The 14233-nt window shown below is 32.4% G+C and overlaps 1 protein-coding gene across 1 annotated transcript in view; it reads right to left on the reverse strand.

Annotated features, from left to right (window-relative positions):
• Window positions 1–13893: 13893 nt before the first annotated feature.
• Window positions 13894–14233, reverse strand: part of LOC128989976 (uncharacterized) — a 163268-nt gene continuing 162928 nt past the window's right edge. The window contains exon 6 of the mRNA XM_054412159.1: window positions 13894–14035. Coding sequence (XP_054268134.1) covers window positions 13965–14035 — 71 coding nt within the window. The 3' untranslated portion in view covers window positions 13894–13964. The remainder of the gene's footprint in view (window positions 14036–14233) is intronic.

Genomic DNA, 14233 nt, shown 5'->3' on the forward strand with positions numbered 1-14233 from the left:
AAACATCGGTTTAGGGACAGTTCTTGCAATAAAAGTCAAGATCAAAGCTTTTCAAAGAAAGGTAAATGTAACAAATGTGGATTTGTTGGTCATCACAATAGCAATGATTGTCCTGCCAATCAGTCTACATGTTTCAGATGTGGAATAAAGGGACACTATGTGAGATGTTGTACCAAAGGATTTGAAGTGAGATAAATTAATAAAAGTAATTAACCATTAGAAAAACCTAAAACCTATTTAGGGGAATTGACCATAGAAGAGGTTGGAGGACAAAATCCTTGTAAAGTAAAACTTAATGTCAAGGGGCATGATATTTATTTTAAGTTAGACACTGGAGCAGATGTTTCTATAATTGGATATGATCTTTGCAAGGAATTAAAACTGGAAACGAGTGAAACAAGTAAAATATTATTTGGTCCGGGGAAAACTAGGTTGAAAGTGGTTGGTAAGATCGTTGCTACTTTGGTTTTTAGAAATAAATCTATTGTAGAAGATATTTACGTCATTGAGCAACAACCTACTCCACTTTTAAGTAGAAATGCAATGTTGAAATTAAACCTAATTCAGTTCAACATAGATTCGATTTTCTCTAACCAAATATTTTCTCAGTTTTCTGATGTTTTTGGTTCCATTGTTGAAATGAAAGGGGAAAACTACAGAATTGCACTAACACAAAATGCTCGTCCCTTTGCTGTGGCAGCCCCTCGTAGAGTGTCCGCTCCATTATTGAGCAAAGTCAAAGAAGAATTGGATCGACTGCATTCTGAGGGAATAATTGAGCCAGTGGTAGAACCAACAGACTGGTGTGCACCAATTGTTGTTGTACCGCGTAAGACAGGTGATAGAGTGAGGCTATGTGTTGATTATACCGAACTCAACAAAAGCATTCAGAGAGAAAGGTGGCAACTACCAACTGTAGAAGAAAGTCTAAGTAAATTAGAAGGCGGACAAATATTTTCATTACTAGACGCTACAAATGGATTTCTTCAAGTTCCCTTACATCGTGAAAGTTACAAGCTTACGACTTTTATAACTCCTTTTGGACGATTCTTTTTCAAGAGGTTACCATTCGGTATTAATTCTGGCCCAGAGGTTTACCAGAAGAGGATATACCAAGTTTTGGATGGACTGGATGGGGTAGTAAACCAAGCAGATGATATACTTGTGGTCGGTAGAACACAGGAAGAACATGACCATCGACTAGCAAATGTATTACAAAGATTGAGAGAACACAATGTTACACTTAATAAAGATAAATGTAACATTAATGTGAACAGAGTTAAATTTCTAGGACATTTGATTGAAAATGGATTGATAAAGCCTGATCCTGAGAAAGTGGAGGCCATTATGAAAATGCAAACCCCAAATAATGTTAACGAGCTTCGGCAATTTCTTGGCTTGGTTAATTATTTGATGAAGTTTATTCCTAACTTGGCTGAAGTTACAGCTCCATTGCGAATTTTACTTAAGAAAGGTTATCAGTGGGTTTGGTCTGACGTTCAAAAGAGTGCTTGGGATAAAATTAAATCCCTTATTTCTTCAAATCCAGTTCTGGTGTCTTACAACAAAAATCGTAAAACCAGAGTTGCAGCTGATGCCTCGTCATTTGGCCTAGGAGGGGTGATTGAACAATTTGTGGATGGAAAGTGGAAACCAATCACCTATGCATCGAGATCTTTATCACCGACAGAGATGCGTTATGCTCAGATAGAAAAGGAGGCACTGGCACTGACTTGGGCATGTGAGAGATTTTCACAGTATGTTTTAGGAACCGAGTTTGAACTTATGACTGACCATAAACCTTTAGTTCAGGTGCTTGGAAGTAAACAAATCGCTAGTTTATCGGCAAGACTTCAGCGGTTAAGAATGAGAATGGCTTGTTTTAGATATAAAGTAACATATGTGAAAGGAAAGGAATTTTATGTACCAGATGCTTTGTCTAGGAACCCCATTAAGTCAAATGAAGAACATGAAGACATATTGGAACAAGATTTGTTTGTTCAGAGTATTTTAGATGCTATTCCTTGTTCTGAGAAAAGGCTCAAGGAAATCAAAGAAGCTCAGGATACTGATAAGGAATGCGGAAGAATTAAATCCTGGATTGTGAATAACAATTGGAATAAAAATTCGGTGTATTGGAAGTACAGGACTGATCTAAACATCAGTAAAGGATTCCTCCTTTTAGGCACAAGACTGTTTATTCCAAAATCGTTGAGAAAGGAAATACTGAGTAAAATACATGAAGGTCACATGGGAATTGTCAAATGTCGAAGGCGAGTGTATGAATCGGTGTGGTGGCCTTGCTGCTCAACAGATATTGCTACACTTGTAACAAGTTGTCCAGTTTGCTTGGAGCAAAGAAGTAACAAATCAGAACCATTACTGTTGACTGAACTACCAAAAAATCCCTGGGAGTCTTTAGGTATTGATCTTTTTAAATGTAATGCAAAATGGTATTTAGTTGTGCAAGATTACTATTCTAGATTTCTTGAACTGGTTTATGTGGATGCATTGACTACTGGAGCTGTGGTTGCTAGATTGAAAAATATATTTTGCTCGACATGGAGTACCATATGTGGTAAGAGCTGATGGAGGTCCGCAATTTACTTCTCAGGATTTTAAAAATTTTGCTGAAGAATATGGTTTCAGTATAGTGACATCAAGCCCAAGGTATCCACAATCAAACGGAGAAGCAGAAAAAGCAGTTGGCATAGCGAAGCGGATTCTAACGAAATGTAGTGATCCAAATCTTGGATTGTTAGAATATAGAAATACACCCTTAGAGTCTGGTCTTTCACCTGCAGAGTTACTTTATTCACGGAAGCTCCGATCAACATTACCGTCAATAAATAACTCCAGACAGGTAACAAGGGAAAGATTGCAAAAGTTTAAAGAGAAGGATTTTTCAATCAAGGAAAGAAATAAGCGAAACTACGATGTAAGGAGAGGTGTAAGAGATCTCTCACAGCTTGATCAAAATGACAAAGTTTGGATTCCAGATTTAAAACGTTATGGACATGTTGAGAATAAATCAAATCATCCTCGGTCCTACCTGATAAATACACAGGCAGGGAAGATCAGAAGGAACAGGAGACATAATAGCTGTGCATAGGCCTATTGAAAATGGTGAAAATAGATTTGACCACCAATACCAAGAAGACCAAGGAACTGAAACTGATGCTGGACATAATTACAATAGCAATGAAAATGACAGACCTAAAAGATGTGTAAAACCACCTCTTAGATACAGTGATTCAGATTTTTACAAATAAACTAAAAAAAAGAGAAAAGAGAAGATGTGCTGTTTGGTATTTTTATAATTGCTATCATATGTTGCATATTTGATGTTTGTTTTTATTGTATTGTTGTTTTGAGCTTGAAGACTTACTTTTGGGATCTTGGCTAATAAAGTATCTATGTTTAACTGTGGTGTGAGTTTTACCTTTCACTTCAATTGTTTATTCATCCGATTATTTGTAGAGTACTTAATTTAAGGATTTAAAGTAAATCTGTTAGACTTTTAAATTTTTTATAAATATTTTACACCACACTCAATACTAGCACAATATTTTGGGTGGCTATCTTTTGCGAAATTCACCATCTGTTTGCATTATCTTGGATAGCTATAATTTTTTAATACTGTCTTGATAGCTGATCGGTTTGTAAGTATGCTAAAGTAATTTAAATTACAACAAAACCCCCAAGAAAAATCCAATTTCATGTGTTTTTCCATAATAATTTCTACGGACGCTTAAAACCTTACTTATTTCTTTTACATGTGTCCCAAAAATCATGTTTTTAAAGAAGAGTGTGGGTGCGAAAGATGGAGTTGAGGGGGAATAAGAGGGAGACTGCCTGTGCTTCTGTGCAATTTATTTAACTGACTAAGATCAACTGCTTCAGAAGCCATGCCTATTTATTGAAAACCAACCCGTTCAGAAAATTGTATTCACATTGTCTTACCCTTTAAAAACCTATTAAATTTTCTCCGAATCTACTCTATAACCTTTTGATCACTCTTCTCAAACATTTCAGCTGTACAAGTTCTCAAAATTAAGTTGCATGTGACTCATAAGGCTATTAAAGCTTAGCGTGTATTTATTTAAATGCAATTGACGTTTTCAATTTGAACACGAATTTGTTAATTTAGGCAATGGATGCAAAGAAGTTAACTGTTTAATGTTAAGTGGAATGTATTATTTTGCAGTACATTAGGCCAATAAGTATACATGATTAATTTAAATTTCGGTATTCATCCATCGTATTCCGCTGATTGTTAGTTCTTTTTACGAACAATCTGACAGGATTTATTTTAAACATTTGACTTTGTAAACTTTGGTTTAACGTAAGGCTAATATAGTTCTCCAGCGAATTAGTTTGAACAAAAAAAAATATGTACACAAATATTTAAAGGAAGAAAAAAACATAAGTGAATTTAAAAGAATAAAATAAAATTAACCTTTACATTACAACTATGTAAAAAAAACGTACATGTTAATAACAAATAGTATGTCGTAATAAAACAAGGTGCTTATCGCTCTCGGTCAAAATGCTTATGACAATGAAAATACAAGAATTTATTTAACTTGCATTAAAAGGATTACGTGACAAGTGTAGTAAGAGCGTTTTTACACCCCGCAGGTGAATGTTGTGATAATTCACTAAATTGATAACTAAATTAACTAACTAAACTAAATGTAACTAAACTAACTAAATTAACTAAATAATTAATAGATAAATAATTTATAGATAGCTAAATTGATCAGCGGTGTGACGTAAACACGCTCTTGCGTAGCGTGTAACGTACAAGATTTTACCTGATCCGACAATATACAGGGGATTACTTACAATATTTTTCATTATCCATTTCACTCATCTTCTAACAGTAACGTTCTTTTACAAGCTAGGATTGGAAAATACTTTTAAGCGTAACAATAACATTCAAGCGCACAGCTGATTTCTAGCGTTAAACGTCGTTGGCTCCATAGAGGTATATTTTATTAAGTTGAGCACTCAATGTTATTTGAATGGGTTTCATTACTTCACCGAATGAGTTATTGAAACTTATTTCACCGAGTGAAGTAAAGAAGTTGTTTACATCACGCTTGGGATAGGAAAGTTTAACATGGCGGGTTGGGTAAAATACAAAACAGTACTTTATTTGTAAAAATAAAGTAAAAATAAACATTTTTATAGGTTTTGTTTATCCATTTGAGGGATTTAAAGGACTTCAATACACTCACTATTGATTATAAAGAGCAATCGAAAATACTGTAAATCACTGACCAGACATGAGGGGAACGCTTTATTTGTTTCCTGACAATTTATGAGTGTCCCTGCAGGTTATCAGTTATCTGGATTTCACATTCATAAAATGTCCAGAGTAAAATGTCCGACCATTATGTTATATGTAAGCGGTAATAAAACTAACATGGAGTTAATATAATTAGGCTGACTTAACAACAAATTGGCATTGACAATAGGCTTATAACTAGACGGGATATAATTAATTATGCAGCCTAAATAGTTGGTTTAGTTTACACATAGCCAATGTGTTCGCAAACATGTAATGTATCACATTATATATTTATGCGTAACTGAAAAATATAATTAATTCTCTTGTTACCAATTTGGATTAAAAGTTTACAAACAATGCGAACAGATCATTGCAACAAGTATTTTTAACGCAAATATTAAGAGTATAGCATACACAAGAAGTCGTATATGTTAGATTTCGTTTATTAAAATTTAAACATACAATTTTGTAGGAAAGTCCAATGGAACAGCAATACATAAAAACGGTTTGTAGTGCAATGAGCATTTCTAACCCTAGGCGGATCTGAAATTCAAGATTCCTTTGAGAGTTGTGTAATATAAATCGTGTAAGGTAACCTTGACTTGCAGCTTCGGGCTTACATGCATAGGTAAAAAATATTAGTTTAAAATAAAAATTGTAGTTTATCACATTTTAAATTATAATTGAATGTGAAGAGTACTCAAATTTATCTATTTATTTATAAATATTAAAAACTACTACAACACATTTTATGTTTAACCAAGTTGATATAAAACATGAATAGTAACACTAGCATGTTTCTATAGACAAACTTAGAGATGATAAAATAATATTAATACTTTCAAAACAAATGTAGTTTTAAAATAAGGGTTGGTTTTTAATGTCTTATATGTTTGAAATCTTTTACTTTTCTGATGTTAAACTGTTAAGCTTCAGTCTGCCCCTCCTAAAGTACAATACAATCCGATATTCATTTTGTTAGAACAACTTAACATATTTGCAACATTTTTATTTAACATTTTTCTTCCTATATAAAAATCGTGACAGTAAAAATCACTCCATGACATCTTACACTACGGATTACAATAGAGAGGAATATATAAGAATGTGTTTAACAAATACAACAGTAATTTGAAATTAAAATTCATGTTTTTACACGAAATGTAGGCAAATTAAAGGAATTCAGTTCAATATTTGTCACGAAGGACTTTTGGACTAAACCATGTTTTCTTTACTCGTTCTGTTTTTTATATCTTGGATCTGACCGGTATTATACTACGAGTATTGTTTCTGCAAGTATTATGCTAGTGAAATACAAAATATTGTGATTGGGGGAATAAAACTATCTTTCAAATTTAATACCAAACCGTATCATATTGGTTGTTTAAAGGGTTAGTTTATATTTGACTTTGTCATTAACAAATATAATTATTAGTTACTATAACAATAACGAATTGGGAAAATATGTTGCAATAATAGCACCAAGACTTAGATAAATTGGCAATATATAGTCCGTTTGAAAAGTCCAGGAACAGTTTGATATACGGGGTTGCAACATAGTCTTTCTTCTGGGATTAGAGAGTTGAAATTTTCACAGAATATTTTTAAAACGTACTTCATAAATTGTGAAAAGTTTCAAAATATTCTGTGCATAAATGGACAAGCAATACGAAATCGAACGTTTAAACCTCTTAGTGGGATACCATGTATTTTTAACCAGTATCAAACGGAATATTTTGGTATTGATATGATACTCATAAAAACCACTATCATAAAGAACTAGTTTTTTTTTGTCGTCAAACCCATTTTTGTCAAATATGCAGTAATGTTAATCCAAAGTTATTAGCTGCTTCTTTATGGTATAATTTAAAGGGGGGCTTTAAAACAACGCCATTTTGGATGGAGTCATTTTTTTAGGTTTCCTTTTTCATTACAATATTGGACTTTTAGGAGCATAGGTATACCAATTTATACAGTTTCATAATAGTTTAATAGTAGATTTCGTAACTAGGGCTGAAAATGAGGTTTTGCTGGCTTGAGAAAGTTGTTTTGACTTCGAGACCATTTCAAAAACGATCAAGAGCTGCAAAACCATTTCTTTGGCCCGTGGTACAAACGTTTTATGGGATAAAAATTGGTATTTCCCATTTTTTACCCTAAAAACAAAAATGTTTACAATTTATTACCAAACCTTTTTGTAGACCTTAAAAAAGATATAATTTAATATATTGAAGCGTTATTGTGCGCCTAATAGTGACAGAGAATATACCAACAAATTAAAATTTTAAATTCCAATGTTATTCTTATGGAGAATAAGTCAACTGTTGTAGTTGTCTTGTTTATGAACATATTTTGATCGAAATTCAACATTTAACAACAAAAAACCCTTTTTTGCCCTCCCTGTTGCAGCAAACCTAATTACTCGTTAAACTAATTCTATTTAAATAGGAAATAAATGTGATATTTTAAGGTGGCATTTTAGTGTTTTTTTTTTTTTTTTTTTAATAGAGGGCCAGGCTTCAAGTAACCATGGGATTGCATCGCAGCTAGAGCAGCTTATTGTGCACGCATTTTAGTGTAAATCCAATCAGGCAAATTAAAATTCGCTTAGTCTGCAGGTTTGCTGTAGTGGGGGTATTTTTTGTTCTTTTTACATCTCGTACTTGACTGCATAGTATGGCGAGTTTTGCCTAGACTTCCGATTAAAAAATGTTGCGGAAGTTTGGTAATCCACATGCGGAACGGTTGACAGCCACGTACTCGAGATGTTCCGCGGAGATTTAATGTTCGCGACCGCAAACTAAGTTTTCTCGTGAAAAAGTTTAGCACCTCTTTCTAAATATGCTCCACTGTAGGAACTGGATTTGTTGACGCAGTTGTAAAAATATTTATTTCTTGCCCAAACTTGCTTTTATAGTGTCTCGTGGTGATAAAAATCTAAGAATATCTAGAGTAAACTAAAAATCTTTAATACAATTTTTGATCTGATAAAAAAAACTAAATCACTTGTTTTTGCCTTAAAGATGTATTTTTGTTCAAAATGTTAACGAAAAATAATAGTTTAAAAAACTTTACTGAAAGTGAACACAACCAAATAAAACAGAAACATTGCTTAAACAGGGAAACAATATAGAAATAGCCGCTAATTTAGGCAGTGGAATGAACACTTTGTTGTCAAATTTGTGGCCTCGTTTGTATTCAAAACTGCCCAACCAATTACTGTATTTCCCTTTGTTCATTGCTATTTGGTTGGATTAAATATGATGGTTATCCAGGACCCTTAAAACGTTTGTGAATAGCATTTTAACGTTAGAAAGTTATTCCGAATGAGCTCGTAAATAGGAACTCAGGTTGAGTAGTACAGTAAATTAAAAGAAGAACACAGTGCAGTAACCTTGAACTGAAAAGGTTCTCTAGCCAAAATGGTGGCGATTTGAAACAACGGGTTCAAGCTTGCTCAATGGAGCCACGAATAATATAACAGAAACGGGATGGATTACAAACATAAACTAATGACGTCATTGTCCCGAAAGAAAACATTTTCTATCTGTATGTAAATGGAAATCTCAAAAACTTAATAACTAGCTGTTACGGTTTTTAGTATAGACATTCGGGCCAGTGATGTCATTTAATTTTGTTTATGATCCATACCGTTTCTGTTCTAATATTCGTGAACCAAGCTTTGATTACCTACGTTAATTTAAATTCGTAGAAAGCATAGAATGATGAGCGTTGAAGCAAGCACAAATAAGGGAATTATTTTAAATGGATTAGTGATTTGCCTGGATATCGGCTGTTTCAATTGTATTGTTAGAAAATCGGTCCAGCGCTCAAAGTAATCTCTCCGACGAAGTAATTGAGTTTTATATCGCTCGCTAGAAATTATTTCAATCACATTTGTTTACAAAATGGATTATACCTTTCGAAAACATATTTTCTAAGAGGAAATACATTAACCTAGACCAAGCTTAAATTGCTATACAGTATACTCAGGGAAAATTTTACTTACCTCTATCTATGTATGCAGCATCATACAATGATACCCTCGACACAGCAAACCTGCAGACTAAGCGAATTTCCATTTACCTAATTGGTTGTTTATTAAATAAAATCTAAAATATTCCAGTGATGCATTCCCCACTTAAATAACGAATACATATTCATGCTGTTACAGGGCAGGTAATAAGTTGTATTTTATTTTAATTTAACAGCTTATGATTAAATGTGTAAATTTGCAAAATCTGATCAGAATATGTCCATAAACAAACAAACAAAAACAACAAATAAAATAGCATAAAATAACAATTTTATGGTATTTTCTCCATAGCCATTAAGTGTAAAACTGTGCTTCAATATACTTATTTTTTTTGTTCTACAAAATGGTTCTGTACTGAGAGAAATTGAAGATTTTTCTTTTGATATTCAAAAATAAAACCAACAACTAATTTTTCCCCATAAAGCCCCCAATAGAACACGTTCTTATGGTTCAATCATAATTTTCGTAAACTTTTTTAATAATTAATCTCGTAATTGCAGGTTTACACTAAAGCTTTATCAAAAGCTAATAATTGTTTATCAAGTGGATTTAAACGGATGGTGTTTTGGCTTCTGGGGTTATCAAAATGAAAAAGTAAATCGGTCCTCGGTCCAGGTCTCACCATGGGGCTTACGGTAATAGCTTATTTCTTATTTGGAAGATTCCAAAATATTCTCAAAATAGGAGAATTTTCAAATTTAACTATGTTTATAAATCTAGTACGTTTTATGTGTTGACAAGTATTTAGATTGTAGAATAGGTGTTCAATTGGAAGAAAGGGGCTTTTAATTTCTTAAAACAACATTTGGAATGTTCAAAGCCCAAATTTCCCGCAATTGCTGGGCTCACAAGAGCTAATGACCGACAGTTAACTAGTACAAGTCTGGCTTTGTGCTGTTTAATGACTTCTGGTTACTTCTCACAGTGTATTATGGACTAAATCTTTATCCACTCATTTAGCTCTTTAGAATTTATCGTACCAACCATTTAGACACAATTTAGTCTTAAAATATGTCTTAACCACTGAAGAAAGACATGTAATTTAAATTTAAAAAGTCTTGTGAAAAAGTATTCTTTTATCTTCTACCTATGTTTGTTGAGGAACGAGTACAATATTTAAAATCTCAGCATATTTAACTAGACTCATAGTTTTAAATGATGAGATTTACTTTCAGTTGCATGGTAAGAATCACACGACATTTTAAAAATGTGTATACTGTTATCCTACGAATTTCAAAATAACCAAAAACATTAGTTGGTATTGTAAACCAAAATAAACCATAGTAAAATATTTACAAAACTAATTGAGCACATCAGCAAACTTTTGAGTCCAGGTCAAGAGACCTTTTTGGCTCTGAATGTTATTAGTATATAAAAGGATTAATTAAAAAGTAACTTTTAAATAGCTTTGAGATAACTCAGAATCCCATAATCAACTTTCAATAGCTAATTATTAAAAATCACATTCTGAAAGCATGAGGTTTTTTGGCTCTGTATAATTTCTGGTAGGATTTATAACCAAAGGAAGTTGGTTTAAAGTAAAGGAATAAGAAGCAAAATTAGCAAACAGTTTATAAAAACTATAATTTTTTTATATTTTGGGTACAGTAAATTTCATAAATGGCACCTTGTTAGTCATTATCATTAAATAAGCTGAACTAAAATAGCATAATTTAAACGCCACAGCGACTGTAAAGGGATCACGGCTGGCCTTCTTTTTGAGACGACCCATGACAGGAAATATTTATAAACCATTAAATCTTTTAATCTATATATTTATATCGAATGAAAATTTAAACCGATAATGTATCTATATTCTCTGCCCAACTAAGGAAATTTTACTACAAAACTGTTAAAAATGATTTCATAGTTCAATAAGATTCGTTTTGCTGGAGGTAAACGTGTAAGACAAAATTATAATCGAGGTGGAAGCTCAACATTAACAAGATTAAACCCCTTAATCTCGCTTCATAATCTCAACACACCTAAGGTTTTGCTTGTGGTTCACTGATATAATCGCTAGTAAGGAAATATACTAATTTGAATAAAAAAGACAGCCACAAGCGTTTTTCATAGCTTAATTTATTACGTACGTTTTATAATAATTTTACTTTTGTTCCATAAAGACCCACGAGATAGAAAATAAACATTTAGATCTTTTCATATTTACATGAATTGTTCAAATAAAATGTTGACCCAAAAATAAGAGAAGGTTAGTTTGAATATTACTCATTATTATTTTAATTTCTCATTACAAACGTTTTTATTGCCTATTGGTAATGTACCTTTTGGTAATAAAGATCTAAAAACTTGTCAATGTGCTAGTTCCCATACAGAGATTTTTACTATAACTTGGATGAGTTGAGGCGCACATTCGCCAACTATAGTAACAGACGGATGCACAAGGACAAATAAGGAGATTTGACGACTAGCCAATATCACAATTGTCATTTTCACAATAAATTGTATATCTTCATTTTAAAGTTATGTCCATAGTTAAGTATTTAGTTATATAAAGTCAAAAACGATGTAATATAATATTTACTTTCATGTATGGCAATGTTATATTATCATGTATGTACCTTGTTTGTATGTTGAATTTTGTAAGAACTTTATTATTGTTTAATTTCAGTTAATTCGATAAACAACAACTGCCTTTGAACCTTTTAAACTTTTATTTGTCCTTTTAAAATATGCGGACTTAAATTTATTTTGGCATGCATGATTTTTGAATCGACTATATACTTTTCATACGCTACCTACCACAACTAATATAATGGCCAAGTTTCGTTGTTATAAAACTCGAATAATTTTAATAATACTACAAAAGTCTCAAGTTATTTTAAACTAATTGTTTAAGAATAATGCACTGTATTAAAATACGGAACCACCATTATTTTAAAACTACCAGTTTAATGCATAAAACAATCAGTTTCAAATAAAATGAATATATAAGACTATATATATTGATATAACAAATTACAAAAACATGTTACACGCATGACATGGTGATGAACATTATGATGTAGAGCCACATGATTTTATCAAAGGGTTTTCTAATCCACCTTCAAGACGTACTAAAAACTATTTATACACACAAAAACACATCGAATGTACTGCAGCAGCCAAAGCTTCAGCAGTAGTTGCTGGTCTTATGATAACTGGGACAGTAAGCTGCTGTCCTGGAGCAGCCCTTTTTTGTCTGCTTGATATGCTACTGATTGAAATTTTTATTAAGGTGGAAGCAAGAAAAACAAAGCCTAAGATGCAAAAACGTATGGAAAATTACAGGAAACAACAACTGTAAAATTTGTCAGGTGGTTTATAGCCATATTTTGGACCTGCCTTCAGACCATATGTCCAAAAAATACTGCTTTGGAAAGCCTGTTAAAGCACTATTACCAGATAGGGAGGAATGGTTTGGCTTTTGTTTGTAAAATGGGGCAGAATAAAGCAAAGCTAGTGAAGTTGTACAGCTAAAAAGGACAACTTCTTTTCAACTTTAGGTTGTGTGATAGGAATTGTACAACAGGTAAATTATATCCACCTTGTTTGAACACCCTGTATACGTGGAACAGCTAAATGAAGCATATATAGTATATTGAAAGCTGTTTATTTAACAATATCAAAATACCGAGCTAAACATCAAGAATTTCCAATAAAAATACTAAATCATGTAACAATTAATTTGATTCAAGTCCGAAAATACTCTTGCACCTTTACTTTGATATATTTAGAAAGCTACAAATCTTTCATAGCCATCAAAGTACAAGAGTAAAGAAGGAATACAAAAGGTCAGTTACTTGAGGTTTACTTTGATCATACTTCTTAAGAAGCTCTTTTACTGTTATTCCTTTGCTCATCAAAATACATTTAATGTTACACTTTCGTTTAGCTTGTATTTTTTCAGTACGTGATTCAATGAACCATTACATACGAATTCACCAAAATAATTATATATGCATGTAGCTGTGGTTGTTTTATAAGTGTTCCTTAGTTAGTTAAACCTCTAGAAACTGTACTTCCATTACCACGTTATCTCGTAACATTAATTCTTTCTGATCAAATATATGACTAAAACATCTATTTTTCCATTTATTCATAACGACATCAAAACATTACACTACGCTTCGAGATAAAGTGATTTGTATGGAGATAAAAAGTTTTACTACTTCTTACTACTTCAGGTACCTAATTTAAGTTATTTTTCGTATAAAATTACTCTGACTGGAAGGAATAAGCGATTGATATCTACATTGATTGGAACTAATTATTAATACACAGTATAACCAGGTTCATGGGAAACGAACCGGTCAGTCTAATTTAATGTTAATCTTACGATCACTTTGGACACAGGACAGCTAGGCATTACAGGTTATGCTCGCGATACAATCATGCAACTAATTGTAATTAATTATATGAGGAAACAATCTAAAGTCAGAGGTATGGGTTGGGTTATGAAAGAAACAGACGACCAAATAAAACGGTATTGAACAAATTTAATTATTAATCTACAAAACACTCATATAATACAGCAGGTATTGACAAATATACATATGTTTTACACCGGGACACAGGTAGACACAGTCCGAAGAGCTCACAGCCATTTGATTACATCTCGCAGACATGATGCTATCTGTTGCAGCCTAACAGTGCTAAAAGCGCTGTCTGTAGAAGTAATGTAGAACTGGCCATACTTCTATCTATACAACAGAGACATAATGGGTTAGAAGGTGCTCTTATGGACTAAAATCTAAAAGTTTTCTCAGAAAACATTTTTAAGCTAAGAGACATCAGTTTATCAAAGATATATCCATTTCTACCAGCAGTTGAACTATAGCATGTAAATTAATTAGGACGTCAAGAAACCACTTTTACAATTTACATAGCAAAACATATAG

The sequence above is a fragment of the Macrosteles quadrilineatus genome, unplaced genomic scaffold (assembly GCF_028750875.1).
Source record: "Macrosteles quadrilineatus isolate MER2022 unplaced genomic scaffold, UCM_ALF_1.0 Scaffold_3__2_contigs__length_128488019, whole genome shotgun sequence".
Taxonomy (NCBI): domain Eukaryota; kingdom Metazoa; phylum Arthropoda; class Insecta; order Hemiptera; family Cicadellidae; genus Macrosteles; species Macrosteles quadrilineatus.